This window comes from Oncorhynchus gorbuscha, linkage group LG24 (genome assembly GCF_021184085.1).
Source record: "Oncorhynchus gorbuscha isolate QuinsamMale2020 ecotype Even-year linkage group LG24, OgorEven_v1.0, whole genome shotgun sequence".
Classification (NCBI taxonomy): domain Eukaryota; kingdom Metazoa; phylum Chordata; class Actinopteri; order Salmoniformes; family Salmonidae; genus Oncorhynchus; species Oncorhynchus gorbuscha.
Window position 1 is genome coordinate 64,245,792 of NC_060196.1, and position 24,657 is coordinate 64,270,448.

Here is a 24,657-nt window from a genome sequence, read left to right on the forward strand (position 1 = left end):
GGACTGGTACTTCCTGTATATAGCTAAGCTATCATTGAATAAGGACTGGTACTTCCTGTATATAGCTAAGGTATCATTGAATAAGGACTGGTACTTCCTGTATATAGCTAAGGTATCATTGAATAAGGACTGGTACTTCCTGTATATAGCTAAGCATTGATCATTGACTAAGGACTGGTACTTCCTGTATATAGCTAAGCTATCATTGACTAAGGACTGGTACTTCCTGTATATAGCTAAGCTATCATTGACTAAGGACTGGTACTTCCTGTATATAGCTAAGCTAATTGACTAAGCTGGTATCATTGAATATCATTGACTAAGGACTGGTACTTCCTGTATATAGCTAAGCTATCATTGACTAAGGACTGGTACTTCCTGTATATAGCTAAGGTATCATTGACTAAGGACTGGTAAGGACTGGACTACTTCCTGTATATAGCTAAGCTATCATTGACTAAGGACTGGTACTTCCTGTATATAGCTAAGCTATCATTGACTAAGGACTGGTACTTCCTGTATATAGCTAAGGTATCATTGACTAAGGACTGGTACTTCCTGTATATAGCTAAGCATTGATAAGGACATTGACTATCATTGACTAAGGACTGGTACTTCCTGTATATAGCTAAGCTATCATTGACTAAGGACTTCCTGTATATAGCTAAGCTATCATTGACTAAGGACTGGTACTTCCTGTACTTCCTGTATATAGCTAAGCTATCATTGACTAAGGACTGGTACTTCCTGTATATAGCTAAGCTATCATTGACTAAGGACTGGTACTTCCTGTATATAGCTAAGCTATCATTGACTAAGGACTGGTACTTCCTGTATATAGCTAAGCTATCATTGACTAAGGACTGGTACTTCCTGTATATAGCTAAGCATTGATCTGGTACTTCCTGATATAGCTAAGGACTAAGGACTGGTACTTCCTGTATATAGCTAAGCTATCATTGACTAAGGACTGGTACTTCCTGTATATAGCTAAGCTATCATTGACTAAGGACTGGTACTTCCTGTATCATTGACTAAGGACTGGTACTTCCTGTATATAGCTAAGCTCATTGACTAAGGACTGGTACTTCCTGTATATAGCTAAGCTATCATTGACTAAGGACTGGTACTTCCTTCCTGTATATAGCTAAGGTATCATTGACTAAGGACTGGTACTTCCTGTATATAGCTAAGCTATCATTGACTAAGGACTGGTACTTCCTGTATATAGCTAAGCTATCATTGACTAAGGACTGGTACTTCCTGTATATAGCTAAGCTATCATTGAATAAGGACTGGTACTTCCTGTATATAGCTAAGGTATCATTGAATAAGGACTGGGACTGGTACTTCCTGTATATAGCTAAGACTATCATTGAATAAGGACTGGTACTTCCTGTATATAGCTAAGCTATCATTGACTAAGGACTGGTACTTCCTGTATATAGCTAAGCTATCATTGACTAAGGACTGGTACTTCCTGTATATAGCTAAGCTATCATTGACTAAGGACTGGTACTTCCTGTATATAGCTAAGCTATCATTGACTAAGGACTGGTACTTCCTGTATATAGCTAAGCTATCATTGACTAAGGACTGGTACTTCCTGTATATAGCTAAGCTATCATTGACTAAGGACTGGTACTTCCTGTATATAGACTAAGGACTATCATTGACTAAGGACTGGTACTTCCTGTATATAGCTAAGCTATCATTGACTAAGGACTGGTACTTCCTGTATATATTGCTAAGCTAAGTATCATTGACATAAGGACTGGTACTTCCTGTAAGGACTGGTACTTCCTGTATATAGCTAAGCTATCATTGACTAAGGACTGGTACTTCCTGTATATAGCTAAGCTATTGACATTGACTAAGGACTGGTACTTCCTGTATATAGCTAAGCTATCATTGACTAAGGACTGGTACTTCCTGTATATAGCTAAGGTATCATTGAATAAGGACTGGTACTTCCTGTATATAGCTAAGGTATCATTGAATAAGGACTGGTACTTCCTGTATATAGCTAAGCTATCATTGACTAAGGACTGGTACTTCCTGTATATAGCTAAGCTATCATTGACTAAGGACTGGTACTTCCTGTATATAGCTAAGCTATCATTGACTAAGGACTGGTACTTCCTGTATATAGCTAAGACTATCATTGACTAAGGACTGGTACTTCCTGTATATAGCTAAGCTATCATTGACTAAGGACTGGTACTTCCTGTATATAGCTAAGCTATCATTGACTAAGGACTGGTACTTCCTGTATATAGCTATCATTGACTATTCCTGTAGCTAAGCTATCATCTGACTAAGGACTGACTAAGGACTGGTACTTCCTGTATATAGCTAAGCTATCATTGACTAAGGACTGGTACTTCCTGTATATAGCTAAGCTATCATTGACTAAGGACTGGTACTTCCTGTATATAGCTAAGCTATCATTGACTAAGGACTGGTACTTCCTGTATATAGCTAAGCTATCATTGACTAAGGACTGGTACTTCCTGTATATAGCTAAGCTATCATTGACTAAGGACTGGTACTTCCTGTATATAGCTAAGCTATCATTGACTAAGGACTGGTACTTCCTGTATATAGCTAAGGTATCATTGAATAAGGACTGGTACTTCCTGTATATAGCTAAGCTATCATTGACTAAGGACTGGTACTTCCTGTATATAGCTAAGCTATCATTGACTAAGGACTGGTACTTCCTGTATATAGCTAAGTATCATTGACTAAGCTGGTACTTCCTGTATATAGCTAAGCTATCATTGACTAAGGACTGGTACTTCCTGTATATAGCTAAGCTATCATTGACTAAGGACTGGTACTTCCTGTATATAGCTAAGCTATCATTGACTAAGGACTGGTACTTCCTGTATATAGCTAAGCATTGAGCTAAGCTATCATTGACTAAGGACTGGTACTTCCTGTATATAGCTAAGGTATCATTGACTAAGGACTGGTACTTCCTGTATATAGCTAAGCTATCATTGAAGCTAAGACTAAGACTGGTACTTCCTGTATATAGCTAAGCTATCATTGACTAAGGACTGGTACTTCCTGTATATAGCTAAGCTATCATTGACTAAGGACTGGTACTTCCTGTATATAGCTAAGCTATCATTGACTAAGGACTGGTACTTCCTGTATATAGCTAAGCTATCATTGACTAAGGACTGGTACTTCCTGTATATAGCTAAGCTATCATTGACTAAGGACTGGTACTTCCTGTATATAGCTATTGAGGACTATCATTGACTAATTGAATAAGACTGGTACTTCCTGTATATAGCTAAGACTAAGGACTGGTATCATTGACTAAGGACTGGTACTTCCTGTATATAGCTAAGCTATCATTGACTAAGGACTGGTACTTCCTGTATATAGCTAAGCTATCATTGACTAAGGACTGGTACTTCCTGTATATAGCTAAGCTATCATTGACTAAGGACTGGTACTTCCTGTATATAGCTAAGTATCATTGACTAAGGACTGGTACTTCCTGTATATAGCTAAGCTATCATTGACTAAGGACTGGTACTTCCTGTATATAGCTAAGGTATCATTGACTAAGGACTGGTACTTCCTGTATATAGCTAAGCTATCATTGACTAAGGACTGGTACTTCCTGTATATAGCTAAGGTATCATTGACTAAGGACTGGTACTTCCTGTATATAGCTAAGCTATCATTGACTAAGGACTGGTACTTCCTGTATATAGCTAAGGTATCATTGACTAAGGACTGGTACTTCCTGTATATAGCTAAGCTATCATTGACTAAGGACTGGTACTTCCTGTATATAGCTAAGCTATCATTGACTAAGGACTGGTACTTCCTGTATATAGCTAAGCTATCATTGACTAAGGACTGGTACTTCCTGTATATAGCTAAGCTATCATTGACTAAGGACTGGTACTTCCTGTATATAGCTAAGCTATCATTGACTAAGGACTGGTACTTCCTGTATATAGCTAAGCTATCATTGACTAAGGACTGGTACTTCCTGTATATAGCTAAGTATCATTGACTAAGGACTGGTACTTCCTGTATATAGCTAAGCTATCATTGACTAAGGACTGGTACTTCCTGATATAGCTAAGCTATCATTGACTAAGGACTGGTACTTCCTGTATATAGCTAAGGTATCATTGACTAAGGACTGGTACTTCCTGTATATAGCTAAGGTATCATTGACTAAGGACTGGTACTTCCTGTATATAGCTAAGACTAAGGACTATCATTGACTAAGGACTGGTACTTCCTGTATATAGCTAAGCTATCATTGACTAAGGACTGGTACTTCCTGTATATAGCTAAGGTATCATTGACTAAGGACTGGTACTTCCTGTATATAGCTAAGGTATCATTGACTAAGGACTGGTACTTCCTGTATATAGCTAAGGTATCATTGACTAAGGACTGGTACTTCCTGTATATAGCTAAGCTAAGTATCATTGACTAAGGACTGGTACTTCCTGTATATAGCTAAGACTATCATTGACTAAGGACTGGTACTTCCTGTATATAGCTAAGCTATCATTGACTAAGGACTGGTACTTCCTGTATATAGCTAAGCTATCATTGACTAAGGACTGGTACTTCCTGTATATAGCTAAGCTATCATTGACTAAGGACTGGTACTTCCTGTATATAGCTAAGGTATCATTGAAGGACTAGCTAAGGTATCATTGACTAAGGACTGGTACTTCCTGTATATAGCTAAGGTATCATTGACTAAGGACTGGTACTTCCTGTATATAGCTAAGGACTATCATTGACTAAGGACTGGTACTTCCTGTATATAGCTAAGCTATCATTGACTAAGGACTGGTACTTCCTGTATATAGCTAAGGTATCATTGACTAAGGACTGGTACTTCCTGTATATAGCTAAGGTATCATTGACTAAGGACTGGTACTTCCTGTATATAGCTAAGCTATCATTGACTAAGGACTGGTACTTCCTGTATATAGCTAAGCTATCATTGACTAAGGACTGGTACTTCCTGTATATAGCTAAGGTATCATTGACTAAGGACTGGTACTTCCTGTATATAGCTAAGCTATCATTGACTAAGGACTGGTACTTCCTGTATATAGCTAAGGTATCATTGACTAAGGACTGGTACTTCCTGTATATAGCTAAGGTATCATTGACTAAGGACTGGTACTTCCTGCTATATAGCTATATAGCTAAGTATATAGCTATCATTGACTAAGGACTGGTACTTCCTGTATATAGCTAAGGTATCATTGACTAAGGACTGGTACTTCCTGTATATAGCTAAGCTATATCATTGACTAAGGACTGGACTAAGGTATTGATAGCTAAGCTATCATTGACTAAGGACTGGTACTTCCTGTATAAGGTATCATTGACTAAGGACTATTCATTGATCATTGAAGGACTGGTACTTCCTGTATATAGCTAAGCTATCATTGACTAAGGACTGGTACTTCCTGTATATAGCTAAGCTATCATTGACTAAGGACTGGTACTTCCTGTATATAGCTAAGCTATCATTGACTAAGGACTGGTACTTCCTGTATATAGCTAAGGTATCATTGACTAAGGACTGGTACTTCCTGTATATAGCTAAGCTATCATTGACTAAGGACTGGTACTTCCTGTATATAGCTAAGGTATCATTGACTAAGGACTGGTACTTCCTGTATATAGCTAAGGTATCATTGACTAAGGACTGGTACTTCCTGTATATAGCTAAGCTATCATTGACTAAGGACTGGTACTTCCTGTATATAGCTGTATATAGCTAAGGTATCATTGACTAAGGACTGGTACTTCCTGTATATAGCTAAGGTATCATTGACTAAGGACTGGTACTTCCTGTATATAGCTAAGCTATCATTGACTAAGGACTGGTACTTCCTGTATATAGCTAAGCTATCATTGACTAAGGACTGGTACTTCCTGTATATAGCTAAGGTATCATTGACTAAGGACTGGTACTTCCTGTATATATCATTGACTAAGGACTATCATTGACTAAGGACTAAGGTGGTACTTCCTGTATATAGCTAAGCTATCATTGACTAAGGACTGGTACTTCCTGTATATAGCTAAGCTATCATTGACTAAGTATATATAGCTAAGCTATCATTGACTAAGGACTGGTACTTCCTGTATATAGCTAAGATCATTGACTAAGGACTGGTACTTCCTGTATATAGCTAAGGTATCATTGACTAAGGACTGGTACTTCCTGTATATAGCTAAGGTATCATTGACTAAGGACTGGTACTTCCTGTATATAGCTAAGGTATCATTGACTAAGGACTGGTACTTCCTGTATATAGCTAAGGTATCATTGACTAAGGACTGGTACTTCCTGTATATAGCTAAGGTATCATTGACTAAGGACTGGTACTTCCTGTATATAGCTAAGCTATCATTGACTAAGGACTGGTACTTCCTGTATATAGCTAAGGTATCATTGACTAAGGACTGGTACTTCCTGTATATAGCTAAGCTATCATTGACTAAGGACTGGTACTTCCTGTATATAGCTAAGCTATCATTGACTAAGGACTGGTACTTCCTGTATATAGCTAAGCTATCATTGACTAAGGACTGGTACTTTGTTCATTGTGTATTTATTCCTCGTGTTACTAATGTTTCATTGTATTCTGGGTTGTTTGTGAAGTAAGCATTTCCCCTGTAGTCTCTACCTGTTGTTTATGAAACATGTGACAATTAAAATGTGATTTGATTCGATATCTAGCCTGTGTCTCTCTCTCCAGCTATAGTGTGTACGGCCCCTCCTCCCATCCCTAACGGCCAGGTGGTTGGAACAGACTTCACCTGGGGCAACAGCGTTAGTTACGCTTGTAACCAGGGTTACCAGCTCTCCCTGCCCACCGTGCTCATCTGCCAGGGAAAAGGCATCTGGAACGGAGATAAACCACAGTGCTTCCGTAAGTAGCCCACTGGAATAGAATGGAATCTGAGCTACGACTAGGAATAGGGACATAACATGTGCAGGTAGCACATTCTACACACACATTCTACAGACACATTCTACAGACACATTCTACAGACACATTCTACAGACACATTCTACAGACACATTCTACAGACACATTCCGCAGACACATTCTACAGACACATTCTACAGACATATTCTACAGGCACATTCTACAGACACATTCTACAGACACATTCCGCAGACACATTCTACAGACACATTCTACAGACACATTCCGCAGACACATTCCGCAGACACATTCCACAGACACATTCTACAGACACATTCTACAGACACATTCTACAGACACATTCCACAGACACATTCTACAGACACATTCCACAGACACACTGCACAGACACATTCTACAGACACATTCCACAGACACATTCTACAGACACATTCCACAGACACATTCTACAGACACATTCCACAGACACACTGCACAGACACATTCTACAGACACATTCCACAGACACACTGCACAGACACACTGCACAGACACGCTGCACAGACACACTGCACAGACACACTGCACAGACACATTGCAGAGACACATTCCACAGACACATTCTACAGACACATTCCACAGACACATTCTACAGACACATTCCACAGACACATTCTACAGACACACTGCACAGACACATTCTACAGACACATTCCACAGACACACTGCACAGACACACTGCACAGACACATTGCAGAGACACATTCCACAGACACATTCTACAGACACATTCTACAGACACATTCCACAGACACATTCCACAGACACACTGCACAGACACACTGCACAGACACATTCTACAGACACATTCCAGAGACACATTCCACAGACACATTCTACAGACACATTCTACAGACACATTCTACAGACACATTCTACAGACACATTCCACAGACACATTCTACAGACACATTCTACAGACACATTCTACAGACACATTCCACAGACACACTGCACAGACACATTGCAGAGACACATTCCACAGACACATTCCACAGACACATTCTACAGACACATTCTACAGACACATTGCAGAGACACATTCCACAGACACATTCCACAGACACATTCTACAGACACATTCTACAGACACATTCCAGATACACATTCCACAGACACATTCCACAGACACATTCTACAGACACATTCTACAGACACATTCTACAGACACATTCTACAGACACATTCCGCAGACACATTCTACAGACACATTCCAGAGACACACTGCACAGACACATTCCACAGACACATTCCGCAGACACATTCTACAGACACATTCTACAGACACATTCTACAGACACATTCTACAGACACATTCTACAGACATGTTCCAGAGACACATTGCGTAGCCACAATGATAGATACATTTCAGTTACATTGGTTTCATATGGGATATTCAGTGCTTTGTTAAAATGCTTTATCAATAATGATAGATAACGGGAAAAAATGAGAGAAATCGATAGAAAACGATAGCCTATCTTACATATATTCTCCCTCCCTCCCCTCTCTCTCTCTCTCCCTCCCTCCCTCCCTCCCTCCCTCCCTCCCTCCCTCCCTCCCTCCCTCCCTCCCTCCCTCCCTCCCTCCCTCCCTCCCTCCCTCCCTCCCTCCCTCCCTCCCTCCCTCCCTATTTATCTTTCTCGTTTACCCCCTCACTCACCAATCTCCCCCACCAATCCCTCCCTCCCTTCCCCCTCACCCTCTTTTCCCACCTTCTGTCAACCATCCCTCCCTCCCCCTCCCCCTCCCCTCCCCTCTCTCCCTCTACCCCTCTCCCGTCCCCCTCTCTCGCCCTCCCTCCCCCTCTAGCTGTGTTCTGTGGAGACCCAGGTGTCCCGGCCCAGGGGAGAAGGGAGGACCGTGGGTTCACCTACCTCTCCTCTGTCTCCTTCTCCTGCTCTCCTCCTTTGGTGTTGGTGGGTTCAGCCAGACGATACTGTCAGTATGATGGCATCTGGAGCGGCACTCAGCCCTCCTGCATAGGTAAGAATGGGTCCAGCTAACTATCAGGAACCAACTGAGACCAGGCTGTCAGAATGGGTCCAGCTAACTATCAGGAACCAACTGAGACCAGGCACTCAGAATGGGTCCAACTAACTATCAGGAACCAACTCAGACCAGGCTGTCAGAATGGGTCCAGCTAACTATCAGGAACCAACTGAGACCAGGCTGTCAGAATGGGTCCAACTAACTATCAGGAACCAACTCAGACCAGGCTGTCAGAATGGGTCCAGCTAACTATCAGGAACCAACTGAGACCAGGCTGTAAGAATGGGTCCAGCTAACTATCAGGAACCAACTCAGACCAGGCACTCAGAATGGGTCCAGCTAACTCTCAGTAAACAACTCAGACCAGGCACTCAGAATGGGTCCAGCTAACTATCAGGAACCAACTGAGACCAGGCTGTCAGAATGGGTCCAGCTAACTATCAGGAACCAACTCAGACCAGGCACTCAGAATGGGTCCAGCTAACTATCAGGAACCAACTGAGACCAGGCTGTCAGAATGGGTCCAGCTAACTATCAGGAACCAACTCAGACCAGGCACTCAGAATGGGTCCAGCTAACTCTCAGTAAACAACTCAGACCAGGCACTCAGAATGGGTCCAGCTAACTATCAGGAACCAACTGAGACCAGGCTGTCAGAATGGGTCCAGCTAACTATCAGGAACCAACTCAGACCAGGCACTCAGAATGGGTCCAGCTAACTATCAGGAACCAACTGAGACCAGGCTGTCAGAATGGGTCCAGCTAACTATCAGGAACCAACTCAGACCAGGCTGTCAGAATGGGTCCAGCTAACTATCAGGAACCAACTGAGACCAGGCTGTCAGAATGGGTCCAGCTAACTCTCAGGAACCAACTGAGACCAGGCTGTCAGAATGGGTCCAGCTAACTCTCAGGAACCAACTCAGACCAGGCTGTCAGAATGGGTCCAGCTAACTATCAGTAACCAACTCAGACCAGGCTGTCAGAATGGGTCCTATCAGTAACCAACTCAGACCAGGCTGTCAGAATGGGTCCTCTCAGTAACCAACTCAGACCAGGCTGTCAGAATGGGTCCAGCTAACTATCAGGAACCAACTCAGACCAGGCTGTCAGAATGGGTCCTATCAGTAACCAACTGAGACCAGGCTGTCAGAATGGGTCCAGCTAACTATCAGGAACCAACTGAGACCAGGCTGTCAGAATGGGTCCAGCTAACTATCAGGAACCAACTTAGACCAGGCACTCAGAATGGGTCCAGCTAACTATCAGGAACCAACTCAGACCAGGCACTCAGAATGGGTCCAGCTAACTCTCAGTAAACAACTCAGACCAGGCACTCAGAATGGGTCCAGCTAACTATCAGGAACCAACTCAGACCAGGCTGTCAGAATGGGTCCAGCTAACTATCAGGAACCAACTCAGACCAGGCACTCAGAATGGGTCCAACTAACTATCAGGAACCAACTCAGACCAGGCTGTCAGAATGGGTCCAGCTAACTATCAGGAACCAACTGAGACCAGGCTGTCAGAATGGGTCCAACTAACTATCAGGAACCAACTCAGACCAGGCTGTCAGAATGGGTCCAGCTAACTATCAGGAACCAACTGAGACCAGGCTGTAAGAATGGGTCCAGCTAACTATCAGGAACCAACTCAGACCAGGCACTCAGAATGGGTCCAGCTAACTCTCAGTAAACAACTCAGACCAGGCACTCAGAATGGGTCCAGCTAACTATCAGGAACCAACTGAGACCAGGCTGTCAGAATGGGTCCAGCTAACTATCAGGAACCAACTCAGACCAGGCACTCAGAATGGGTCCAGCTAACTATCAGGAACCAACTGAGACCAGGCTGTCAGAATGGGTCCAGCTAACTATCAGGAACCAACTCAGACCAGGCTGTCAGAATGGGTCCAGCTAACTATCAGGAACCAACTGAGACCAGGCTGTCAGAATGGGTCCAGCTAACTCTCAGGAACCAACTGAGACCAGGCTGTCAGAATGGGTCCAGCTAACTATCAGGAACCAACTGAGACCAGGCTGTCAGAATGGGTCCAGCTAACTCTCAGGAACCAACTCAGACCAGGCTGTCAGAATGGGTCCAGCTAACTATCAGTAACCAACTCAGACCAGGCTGTCAGAATGGGTCCTATCAATAACCAACTCAGACCAGGCTGTCAGAATGGGTCCTCTCAGTAACCAACTCAGACCAGGCTGTCAGAATGGGTCCAGCTAACTATCAGGAACCAACTCAGACCAGGCTGTCAGAATGGGTCCTATCAGTAACCAACTGAGACCAGGCTGTCAGAATGGGTCCAGCTAACTATCAGGAACCAACTGAGACCAGGCTGTCAGAATGGGTCCAGCTAACTATCAGGAACCAACTTAGACCAGGCACTCAGAATGGGTCCAGCTAACTATCAGGAACCAACTCAGACCAGGCACTCAGAATGGGTCCAGCTAACTCTCAGTAAACAACTCAGACCAGGCACTCAGAATGGGTCCAGCTAACTATCAGGAACCAACTCAGACCAGGCTGTCAGAATGGGTCCAGCTAACTATCAGGAACCAACTCAGACCAGGCTGTCAGAATGGGTCCAGCTAACTATCAGGAACCAACTGAGACCAGGCTGTCAGAATGGGTCCTATCAGTAACCAACTCAGACCAGGCTGTCAGAATGGGTCCTATCAGTAACCAACTCAGACCAGGCTGTCAGAATGGGTCCTATCAGTAACCAACTCAGACCAGGCTGTCAGAATGGGTCCAGCTAACTATCAGTAACCAACTCAGACCAGGCTGTCAGAATGGGTCCTATCAGTAACCAACTCAGACCAGGCTGTCAGAATGGGTCCTCTCAGTAACCAACTCAGACCAGGCTGTCAGAATGGGTCCAGCTAACTATCAGGAACCAACTCAGACCAGGCTGTCAGAATGGGTCCTATCAGTAACCAACTGAGACCAGGCTGTCAGAATGGGTCCAGCTAACTATCAGGAACCAACTGAGACCAGGCTGTCAGAATGGGTCCAGCTAACTATCAGGAACCAACTTAGACCAGGCACTCAGAATGGGTCCAGCTAACTATCAGGAACCAACTCAGACCAGGCACTCAGAATGGGTCCAGCTAACTCTCAGTAAACAACTCAGACCAGGCACTCAGAATGGGTCCAGCTAACTATCAGGAACCAACTCAGACCAGGCTGTCAGAATGGGTCCAGCTAACTATCAGGAACCAACTCAGACCAGGCACTCAGAATGGGTCCAACTAACTATCAGGAACCAACTCAGACCAGGCTGTCAGAATGGGTCCAGCTAACTATCAGGAACCAACTGAGACCAGGCTGTCAGAATGGGTCCAACTAACTATCAGGAACCAACTCAGACCAGGCTGTCAGAATGGGTCCAGCTAACTATCAGGAACCAACTGAGACCAGGCTGTAAGAATGGGTCCAGCTAACTATCAGGAACCAACTCAGACCAGGCACTCAGAATGGGTCCAGCTAACTCTCAGTAAACAACTCAGACCAGGCACTCAGAATGGGTCCAGCTAACTATCAGGAACCAACTGAGACCAGGCTGTCAGAATGGGTCCAGCTAACTATCAGGAACCAACTCAGACCAGGCACTCAGAATGGGTCCAGCTAACTATCAGGAACCAACTGAGACCAGGCTGTCAGAATGGGTCCAGCTAACTATCAGGAACCAACTCAGACCAGGCTGTCAGAATGGGTCCAGCTAACTATCAGGAACCAACTGAGACCAGGCTGTCAGAATGGGTCCAGCTAACTCTCAGGAACCAACTGAGACCAGGCTGTCAGAATGGGTCCAGCTAACTATCAGGAACCAACTGAGACCAGGCTGTCAGAATGGGTCCAGCTAACTCTCAGGAACCAACTCAGACCAGGCTGTCAGAATGGGTCCAGCTAACTATCAGTAACCAACTCAGACCAGGCTGTCAGAATGGGTCCTATCAATAACCAACTCAGACCAGGCTGTCAGAATGGGTCCTCTCAGTAACCAACTCAGACCAGGCTGTCAGAATGGGTCCAGCTAACTATCAGGAACCAACTCAGACCAGGCTGTCAGAATGGGTCCTATCAGTAACCAACTGAGACCAGGCTGTCAGAATGGGTCCAGCTAACTATCAGGAACCAACTGAGACCAGGCTGTCAGAATGGGTCCAGCTAACTATCAGGAACCAACTTAGACCAGGCACTCAGAATGGGTCCAGCTAACTATCAGGAACCAACTCAGACCAGGCACTCAGAATGGGTCCAGCTAACTCTCAGTAAACAACTCAGACCAGGCACTCAGAATGGGTCCAGCTAACTATCAGGAACCAACTCAGACCAGGCTGTCAGAATGGGTCCAGCTAACACCAACTCAGACCAGGCTGTCAGAATGGGTCCAGCTAACTATCAGGAACCAACTGAGACCAGGCTGTCAGAATGGGTCCTATCAGTAACCAACTCAGACCAGGCTGTCAGAATGGGTCCTATCAGTAACCAACTCAGACCAGGCTGTCAGAATGGGTCCTATCAGTAACCAACTCAGACCAGGCTGTCAGAATGGGTCCTATCAGTAACCAACTCAGACAAAGCACTCAAAATGGGTCCTATCAGTAACCAACTCAGACCAGGCTGTCAGAATGGGTCCTATCAGTAACCAACTCAGACCAGGCTGTCAGAATGGGTCCTATCAGGAACCAACTCAGACAAAGCACTCAAAATGGGTCCTATCAGTAACCAACTCAGACCAGGCTGTCAGAATGGGTCCTATCAGTAACCAACTCAGACCAGGCTGTCAGAATGGGTCCTATCAGGAACCAACTCAGACAAAGCACTCAAAATGGGTCCTATCAGTAACCAACTCAGACCAGGCACTCAAAATGGGTCCTATCAGTAACCAACTCAGACCAGGCTGTCAGAATGGGTCCTATCAGTAACCAACTCAGACCAGGCACTCAAAATGGGTCCTATCAGTAACCAACTCAGACCAGGCTGTCAGAATGGGTCCTATCAGTAACCAACTCAGACCAGGCACTCAAAATGGGTCCTATCAGTAACCAACTCAGACCAGGCTGTCAGAATGGGTCCAGCTAACTATCAGGAACCAACTCAGACCAGGCTGTCAGAATGGGTCCTCTCAGGAACCAACTGAGACCAGGCTGTCAGAATGGGTCCAGCTAACTATCAGGAACCAACTGAGACCAGGCTGTCAGAATGGGTCCAACTAACTATCAGGAACCAACTGAGACCAGGCTGTCAGAATGGGTCCAACTAACTATCAGGAACCAACTCAGACCAGGCTGTCAGAATGGGTCCAACTAACTCTCAGGAACCAACTGAGACCAGGCTGTCAGAATGGGTCCTATCAGTAACCAACTCAGACCAGGCACTCAAAATGGGTCCTATCAGTAACCAACTCAGACCAGGCTGTCAGAATGGGTCCAGCTAACTATCAGGAACCAACTGAGACCAGGCTGTCAGAATGGGTCCTATCAGTAACCAACTGAGACCAGGCTGTCAGAATGGGTCCAGCTAACTATCAGGAACCAACTGAGACCAGGCTGTCAGAATGGGTCCAACTAACTATCAGGAACCAACTGAGACCAGGCTGTCAGAATGGGTCCAACTAACTATCAGTAACCAACTGAGACCAGGCTGTCAGAATGGGTCCAACTAACTCTCAGTAACCAACTCAGACCAGGCTGTCAGAATGGGTCCAACTAACTATCAGTAACCAACTCAGACCAGACTGTCAGAATGGGTCCTATCAGTAAGCAACTCAGACCAGGCTGTCAGAATGGGTCCTATCAGTAAGCAACTCAGACCAGGCTGTCAGAATGGGTCCTATCAGTAACCAACTGAGACCAGGCTGTCAGAATGGGTCCAACTAACTATCAGGAACCAACTGAGACCAGGCTGTCAGAATGGGTCCAACTAACTATCAGTAACCAACTCAGACCAGGCTGTCAGAATGGGTCCAACTAACTATCAGGAACCAACTCAGACCAGGCTGTCAGAATGGGTCCTATCAGTAACCAACTCAGACCAGGCTGTCAGAATGGGTCCAGCTAACTATCAGGAACCAACTCAGACCAGGCTGTCAGAATGGGTCCAGCTAACTATCAGGAACCAACTGAGACCAGGCTGTCAGAATGGGTCCAGCTAACTATCAGGAACCAACTCAGACCAGGCACTCAGAATGGGTCCTATCAGTAACCAACTGAGACCAGGCTGTCAGAATGGGTCCTATCAGTAACCAACTCAGACCAGGCTGTCAGAATGGGTCCAGCTAACTATCAGGAACCAACTCAGACCAGGCTGTCAGAATGGGTCCAGCTAACTATCAGTAACCGACTCAGACCAGGCTGTCAGAATGGGTCCTATCAGTAACCAACTCAGACCAGGCACTCAGAATGGGTCCTATCAGTAACCAACTCAGACCAGGCACTCAAAATGGGTCCTATCAGTAACCAATTCAGACCAGGCTGTCAGAATGGGTCCTATCAGTAACCAACTCAGACCAGGCACTCAAAATGGGTCCTATCAGTAACCAACTCAGACCAGGCTGTCAGAATGGGTCCAGCTAACTATCAGGAACCAACTCAGACCAGGCTGTCAGAATGGGTCCTATCAGTAACCAACTCAGACCAGGCTGTCAGAATGGGTCCTATCAGTAACCAACTCAGACCAGGCTGTCAGAATGGGTCCTATCAGTAACCAACTGAGACCAGGCTGTCAGAATGGGTCCAGCTAACTATCAGTAACCAACTCAGACCAGGCTGTCAGAATGGGTCCAGCTAACTATCAGGAACCAACTGAGACCAGGCTGTCAGAATGGGTCCTATCAGTAACCAACTGAGACCAGGCTGTCAGAATGGGTCCAGCTAACTATCAGTAACCAACTCAGACCAGGCTGTCAGAATGGGTCCTATCAGTAACCAACTGAGACCAGGCTGTCAGAATGGGTCCAGCTAACTCTCAGTAACCAACTCAGACCAGGCACTCAGCCATCCAGAACAATGTATTTTAGAGTGGTTTCAGTTCCAGCATTAGGAAGTGTTTACATGATACCACTAAATGATGTAGCAGGCATATTAGCGCCCCAATCAACATAACAATGGGAATATTTTACATCATGTTATATATCTGAATGTATTGAATAAAAACATTATTTAACAGCCTAAAGAAGTTGTCTGATCTCTGTAAATATACTTACTGACCACAACAACCATCCAACGTAGACCAGTGGCTGTGTGTATCAGGTGGCGATCTACCTATCAGGTGTGCGATCTACCTATCAGGAGGTGGCGATCTACCTATCAGGAGGTGGCGATCTACCTATCAGGTGTGCGATCTACCTATCAGGAGGTGGCGATCTGCCTATCAGGTGGCGATCTACCTATCAGGAGGTGGCGATCTACCTATCAGGCTGCGATCTACCTATCAGGAGGTGGCGATCTACCTATCGGGAGGTGGCGATCTACCTATCAGGTGGCGATCTACCTATCAGGTGGCGATCTACCTATCAGGCTGCGATCTACCTATCAGGCTGCGATCTACCTATCAGGGGGCGATCTACCTATCAGGTGGCGATCTACCTGTCAGGTGGCGATCTACCTATCAGGAGGTGGCGATCTACCTATCAGGTGTGCGATCTACCTATCAGGAGGTGGCGATCTACCTATCAGGAGGTGGCGATCTACCTATCAGGTGGCGATCTACCTATCAGGTGGCGATCTACCTATCAGGTGGCGATCTACCTATCAGGTGGCGATCTACCTATCAGGAGGTGGCGATCTACCTATCAGGTGGCGATCTACCTATCAGGTGGCGATCTACCTATCAGGCTGCGATCTACCTATGAGGCTGCGATCTACCTATCAGGTGGCGATCTACCTATCAGGTGGCGATCTACCTATCAGGCTGCGATCTACCTATCAGGGGGCGATCTACCTATCAGGCTGCGATCTACCTATCAGGTGGCGATCTACCTATCAGGTGGCGATCTACCTATCAGGGGGCGATCTACCTATCAGGTGGCGATCTACCTGTCAGGTGGCGATCTACCTATCAGGAGGTGGCGATCTACCTATCAGGAGGTGGCGATCTACCTATCAGGTGGCGATCTACCTATCAGGTGGCGATCTACCTATCAGGTGGCGATCTACCTATCAGGGGGCGATCTACCTATCAGGTGGCGATCTACCTATCAGGTGGCGATCTACCTATCAGGTGGCGATCTACCTATCAGGTGGCGATCTACCTATCAGGAGGTGGCGATCTACCTATCAGGTGGCGATCTACCTATCAGGAGGTGGCGATCTACCTATCAGGTGGCGATCTACCTATCAGGTGGCTAGATCGCAGGGACGTGATCCATATTCATACCATGAGACGTTTGATACAAAACTAGCCCCCTTGGGTACAGACAAAAGATGTTTTGTTAGATGTGGATTGACGGTTAGATTTACAACCAAGTCAAATGTCCTGCTCATAGGTTTTTATATACTTGGAATAAGTAGAGTACGTAGTGATTTCTATAGTGTTATTATTACTGTCTGTTTCAGATCCCAGTCACACCACCTGCGGAGATCCTGGAACCCCCCTGTTTGGAAACCAGAACAACACCCAAGGCTACCAGGTTACAATACTGTGGGGATGTGGGACAGGTTGCAATACTGTGGGGGTGTGGGGACAGGTTACAATACTGTGGGGGTGTGGGGACAGGTTACAATACTGTGGGGATGTGGGACAGCATGCTACCAGGCTACAATACTGTGGGGATGTGGGACAGGTTACAATACTGTGGGGATGTGGGACAGGTTACAATACTGTGGGGATGTGGGACAGGTTGCAATACTGTGGGGATGTGGGACAGGTTGCAATAATGTGGGGATGTGGGACAGGTTACAATACTGTGGGACAGCATGCTACCAGGCTACAATACTGTGGGGAAGTGGGACAGCATGCTACCAGGTTACTATACTGTGTGGGGACAGGTTACAATACTGTCGGGATGTGGGACAGGTTACTATACTGTGGGGGTGTGGGGACAGGTTACAATACTGTCGGGATGTGGGACAGGTTACAATACTGTGGGAGTGTGGGGACAGGTTACAATACTGTGGGGATGTGGGACAGCATGCTACCAAGTTACAATACTGTGGGGATGTGGGACAGGTTGCAATACTGTGGGGTTGTGGGGACAGGTTACAATACTGTGGGGATGTGGGACAGCATGCTACCAGGTTACAATAATGTGGGGATGTGGGACAGGTTGCAATACTGTGGGGGTGTGGGGACAGGTTACAATACTGTGGGGATGTGGGACAGGTTACAATACTGTGGGGATGTGGGACAGGTTGCAATACTGTGGGGATGTGGGACAGCATGCTACCAGGCTACAATACTGTGGGGATGTGGGACAGCATGCTACCAGGTTACAATACTGTCGGGATGTGGGACATGTTACAATACTGTGGGGGTGTGGGGACAGGTTACAATACTGTGGGGACGTGGCACAGCATGCTACCAAGTTACAATACTGTGGGGATGTGGGACAGCATGCTACCAGGTTAGAATACTGTGGGGATGTGGGACAGCATGCCACCAGGTTAGAATACTGTGGGGGTGTGGGAGGACAGCATGCTACCAGGTTACAATACTGTGGGGGTGTGGGACAGCATGCTACCAGGTTACAATACTGTGGGGATGTGGGACAGCATGCTACCAGGTTACAATACTGTGGGGATGTGGGACAGCATGCTACCAGGTTAGAATACTGTGGGGGTTTGGGAGGACAGCATGCTACCAGGTTAGAATACTGTGGGGGTGTGGGAGGACAGCATGCTACCAGGTTAGAATACTGTGGGGTGTGGGAAGACAGCATGCTACCAGGTTACAATACTGTGGGAATGTGGGACAGGTTACAATACCGTGGGGGTGTGGGACAGGTTACAATACTGTGGGGATGTGGGACAGCATGCTACCAGGTTACAATAATGTGGGGATGTGGGACAGGTTGCAATACTGTGGGGGTGTGGGAGGACAGCATGCTACCAGGTTACAATACTGTGGGGATGTGGGACAGCATGCTACCAGGTTAGAATACTGTGGGGATGTGGGACAGCATGCTACCAGGTTACAATAATGTGGGGATGTGGGACAGGTTGCAATACTGTGGGGGTGTGGGACAGGTTACAATACTGTGGGGGTGTGGTACAGGTTAGAATACTGTGGGGGTGTGGGAGGACAGCATGCTACCAGGTTACAATACTGTGGGGAAGTGGGACAACATGCTACCAGGTTACTATACTGTGTGGGGACAGGTTACAATACTGTTGGGATGTGGGACAGGTTACTATACTGTGGGGGTGTGGGGACAGGTTACAATACTGTCGGGATGTGGGACAGGTTACAATACTGTGGGAGTGTGGGGACAGGTTACAATACTGTGGGGATGTGGGACAGCATGCTACCAAGTTACAATACTGTGGGGATGTGGGACAGGTTGCAATACTGTGGGGTTGTGGGGACAGGTTACAATACTGTGGGGATGTGGGACAGCATGCTACCAGGTTACAATAATGTGGGGATGTGGGACAGGTTGCAATACTGTGGGGGTGTGGGGACAGGTTACAATACTGTGGGGATGTGGGACAGGTTACAATACTGTGGGGATGTGGGACAGGTTGCAATACTGTGGGGATGTGGGACAGGTTGCAATAATGTGGGGATGTGGGAAAGGTTGCAATACTGTGGGGATGTGGGACAGCATGCTACCAGGCTACAATACTGTGGGGATGTGGGACAGCATGCTACCAGGTTACAATACTGTCGGGATGTGGGACATGTTACAATACTGTGGGGGTGTGGGGACAGGTTACAATACTGTGGGGATGTGGCACAGCATGCTACCAAGTTACAATACTGTGGGGATGTGGGACAGCATGCTATCAGGTTAGAATACTGTGGGGATGTGGGAGGACAGCATGCTACCAGGTTAGAATACTGTGGGGGTGTGGGAGGACAGCATGCTACCAGGTTAGAATACTGTGGGGTGTGGGAAGACAGCATGCTACCAGGTTACAATACTGTGGGAATGTGGGACAGGTTACAATACCGTGGGGGTGTGGGACAGGTTACAATACTGTGGGGATGTGGGACAGCATGCTACCAGGTTACAATAATGTGGGGATGTGGGACAGGTTGCAATACTGTGGGGGTGTGGGAGGACAGCATGCTACCAGGTTACAATACTGTGGGGATGTGGGACAGCATGCTACCAGGTTAGAATACTGTGGGGATGTGGGACAGCATGCCACCAGGTTAGAATACTGTGGGGGTGTGGGAGGACAGCATGCTACCAGGTTACAATACTGTGGGGAAGTGGGACAGCATGCTACCAGGTTACTATACTGTGTGGGGACAGGTTACAATACTGTCGGGATGTGGGACAGGTTACTATACTGTGGGGGTGTGGGGACAGGTTACAATACTGTCGGGATGTGGGACAGGTTACAATACTGTGGGAGGGTGGGGACAGGTTACAATACTGTGGGGATGTGGGACAGCATGCTACCAAGTTACAATACTGTGGGGATGTGGGACAGGTTGCAATACTGTGGGGTTGTGGGGACAGGTTACAATACTGTGGGGATGTGGGACAGCATGCTACCAGGTTACAATAATGTGGGGATGTGGGACAGGTTGCAATACTGTGGGGGTGTGGGGACAGGTTACAATACTGTGGGGATGTGGGACAGGTTACAATACTGTGGGGATGTGGGACAGGTTACAATACTGTGGGGATGTGGGACAGGTTGCAATAATGTGGGGATGTGGGACAGGTTGCAATACTGTGGGGATGTGGGACAGCATGCTACCAGGCTACAATACTGTGGGGATGTGGGACAGCATGCTACCAGGTTACAATACTGTCAGGATGTGGGACATGTTACAATACTGTGGGGGTGTGGGGACAGGTTACAATACTGTGGGGATGTGGCACAGCATGCTACCAAGTTACAATACTGTGGGGATGTGGGACAGCATGCTACCAGGTTAGAATACTGTGGGGATGTGGGACAGCATGCCACCAGGTTAGAATACTGTGGGGGTGTGGGAGGACAGCATGCTACCAGGTTACAATACTGTGGGGGTGTGGGACAGCATGCTACCAGGTTACAATACTGTGGGGATGTGGGACAGCATGCTACCAGGTTACAATACTGTGGGGATGTGGGACAGTATGCTACCAGGTTAGAATACTATGGGGGTGTGGGAGGACAGCATGCTACCAGGTTAGAATACTGTGGGGGTGTGGGAGGACAGCATGCTACCAGGTTAGAATACTGTGGGGTGTGGGAAGACAGCATGCTACCAGGTTACAATACTGTGGGAATGTGGGACAGGTTACAATACCGTGGGGGTGTGGGACAGGTTACAATACTGTGGGGATGTGGGACAGCATGCTACCAGGTTACAATAATGTGGGGATGTGGGACAGGTTGCAATACTGTGGGGGTGTGGGAGGACAGCATGCTACCAGGTTACAATACTGTGGGGATGTGGGACAGCATGCTACCAGGTTAGAATACTGTGGGGATGTGGGACAGCATGCCACCAGGTTAGAATACTATGGGGGTGTGGGAGGACAGCATGCTACCAGGTTACAATACTGTGGGGGTGTGGGACAGCATGCTACCAGGTTACAATACTGTGGGGATGTGGGACAGCATGCTACCAGGTTACAATACTGTGGGGATGTTGGACAGCATGCTACCAGGTTAGAATACTGTGGGGGTGTGGGAGGACAGCATGCTACCAGGTTACAATACTGTGGGGGTGTGGGAGGACAGCATGCTACCAGGTTAGAATACTGTGGGGTGTGGGAGGACAGCATGCTACCAGGTTACAATACTGTGGGAATGTGGGACAGGTTACAATACCGTGGGGGTGTGGGACAGGTTACAATACTGTGGGGATGTGGGACAGCATGCTACCAGGTTACAATAATGTGGGGATGTGGGACAGGTTGCAATACTGTGGGGGTGTGGGAGGACAGCATGCTACCAGGTTACACTACTGTGGGAATGTGGGACAGGTTACAATACTGTGGGGGTGTGGTACAGGTTACAATACTGTGGGGGTGTGGTACAGGTTACAATACTGTGGGGATGTGGGACAGCATGCTACCAGGTTACAATAATGTGGGGATGTGGGACAGGTTGCAATACTGTGGGGGTGTGGGGACAGGTTACAATACTGTGGGGATGTGGGACAGGTTACAATACTGTGGGGATGTGGGACAGGTTGCAATACTGTGGGGATGTGGGACAGCATGCTACCAGGTTACAATACTGTCGGGATGTGGGACATGTTACAATACTGTGGGGGTGTGGGGACAGGTTACAATACTGTGGGGATGTGGCACAGCATGCTACCAAGTTACAATACTGTGGGGATGTGGGACAGCATGCTACCAGGTTAGAATACTGTGGGGATGTGGGAGGACAGCATGCTACCAGGTTAGAATACTGTGGGGGTGTGGGAGGACAGCATGCTACCAGGTTAGAATACTGTGGGGTGTGGGAAGACAGCATGCTACCAGGTTACAATACTGTGGGAATGTGGGACAGGTTACAATACCGTGGGGGTGTGGGACAGGTTACAATACTGTGGGGATGTGGGACAGCATGCTACCAGGTTACAATAATGTGGGGATGTGGGACAGGTTGCAATACTGTGGGGGTGTGGGAGGACAGCATGCTACCAGGTTACAATACTGTGGGGATGTGGGACAGCATGCTACCAGGATAGAATACTGTGGGGATGTGGGACAGCATGCCACCAGGTTAGAATACTGTGGGGGTGTGGGAGGACAGCATGCTACCAGGTTACAATACTGTGGGGAAGTGGGACAGCATGCTACCAGGTTACTATACTGTGTGGGGACAGGTTACAATACTGTCGGGATGTGGGACAGGTTACTATACTGTGGGGGTGTGGGGACAGGTTACAATACTGTGGGAGTGTGGGGACAGGTTACAATACTGTGGGGATGTGGGACAGCATGCTACCAAGTTACAATACTGTGGGGATGTGGGACAGGTTGCAATACTGTGGGGTTGTGGGGACAGGTTACAATACTGTGGGGATGTGGGACAGCAGCATGCTACCAGGTTACAATAATGTGGGGATGTGGGACAGGTTGCAATACTGTGGGGGTGTGGGGACAGGTTACAATACTGTGGGGATGTGGGACAGGTTACAATACTGTGGGGATGTGGGACAGGTTACAATACTGTGGGGATGTGGGACAGGTTGCAATAATGTGGGGATGTGGGACAGGTTGCAATACTGTGGGGATGTGGGACAGCATGCTACCAGGCTACAATACTGTGGGGATGTGGGACAGCATGCTACCAGGTTACAATACTGTCGGGATGTGGGACATGTTACAATACTGTGGGGGTGTGGGGACAGGTTACAATACTGTGGGGATGTGGCACAGCATGCTACCAAGTTACAATACTGTGGGGATGTGGGACAGCATGCTACCAGGTTAGAATACTGTGGGGATGTGGGACAGCATGCCACCAGGTTAGAATACTGTGGGGGTGTGGGAGGACAGCATGCTACCAGGTTACAATACTGTGGGGGTGTGGGACAGCATGCTACCAGGTTACAATACTGTGGGGATGTGGGACAGCATGCTACCAGGTTACAATACTGTGGGGATGTGGGACAGTATGCTACCAGGTTAGAATACTATGGGGGTGTGGGAGGACAGCATGCTACCAGGTTAGAATACTGTGGGGGTGTGGGAGGACAGCATGCTACCAGGTTACAATACTGTGGGGGTGTGGGACAGCATGCTACCAGGTTACAATAATGTGGGGATGTGGGACAGGTTGCAATACTGTGGGGGTGTGGGAGGACAGCATGCTACCAGGTTACAATACTGTGGGGATGTGGGACAGCATGCTACCAGGTTAGAATACTGTGGGGATGTGGGACAGCATGCCACCAGGTTAGAATACTATGGGGGTGTGGGAGGACAGCATGCTACCAGGTTACAATACTGTGGGGGTGTGGGACAGCATGCTACCAGGTTACAATACTGTGGGGATGTGGGACAGCATGCTACCAGGTTACAATACTGTGGGGATGTTGGACAGCATGCTACCAGGTTAGAATACTGTGGGGGTGTGGGAGGACAGCATGCTACCAGGTTACAATACTGTGGGGGTGTGGGAGGACAGCATGCTACCAGGTTAGAATACTGTGGGGTGTGGGAGGACAGCATGCTACCAGGTTACAATACTGTGGGAATGTGGGACAGGTTACAATACCGTGGGGGTGTGGGACAGGTTACAATACTGTGGGGATGTGGGACAGCATGCTACCAGGTTACAATAATGTGGGGATGTGGGACAGGTTGCAATACTGTGGGGGTGTGGGAGGACAGCATGCTACCAGGTTACACTACTGTGGGAATGTGGGACAGGTTACAATACTGTGGGGGTGTGGTACAGGTTACAATACTGTGGGGGTGTGGTACAGGTTACAATACTGTGGGGATGTGGGACAGCATGCTACAAGGTTACAATAGTGTGGGGATGTGGGACAGGTTACTATACTGTGG

At 47.0% G+C, this 24,657-nt stretch overlaps 1 protein-coding gene across 1 annotated transcript in view; it reads left to right on the plus strand.

Annotated features, from left to right (window-relative positions):
• Nucleotides 1–24,657, plus strand: part of LOC124012291 (CUB and sushi domain-containing protein 2-like) — a 463,539-nt gene that overhangs the window by 411,957 nt on the left and 26,925 nt on the right. Inside the window, exons 54-56 of the mRNA XM_046325753.1 lie at nt 6,780–6,953; nt 8,823–8,996; nt 17,576–17,649. Coding sequence (XP_046181709.1) covers nt 6,780–6,953; nt 8,823–8,996; nt 17,576–17,649 — 422 coding nt within the window. The remainder of the gene's footprint in view (nt 1–6,779; nt 6,954–8,822; nt 8,997–17,575; nt 17,650–24,657) is intronic.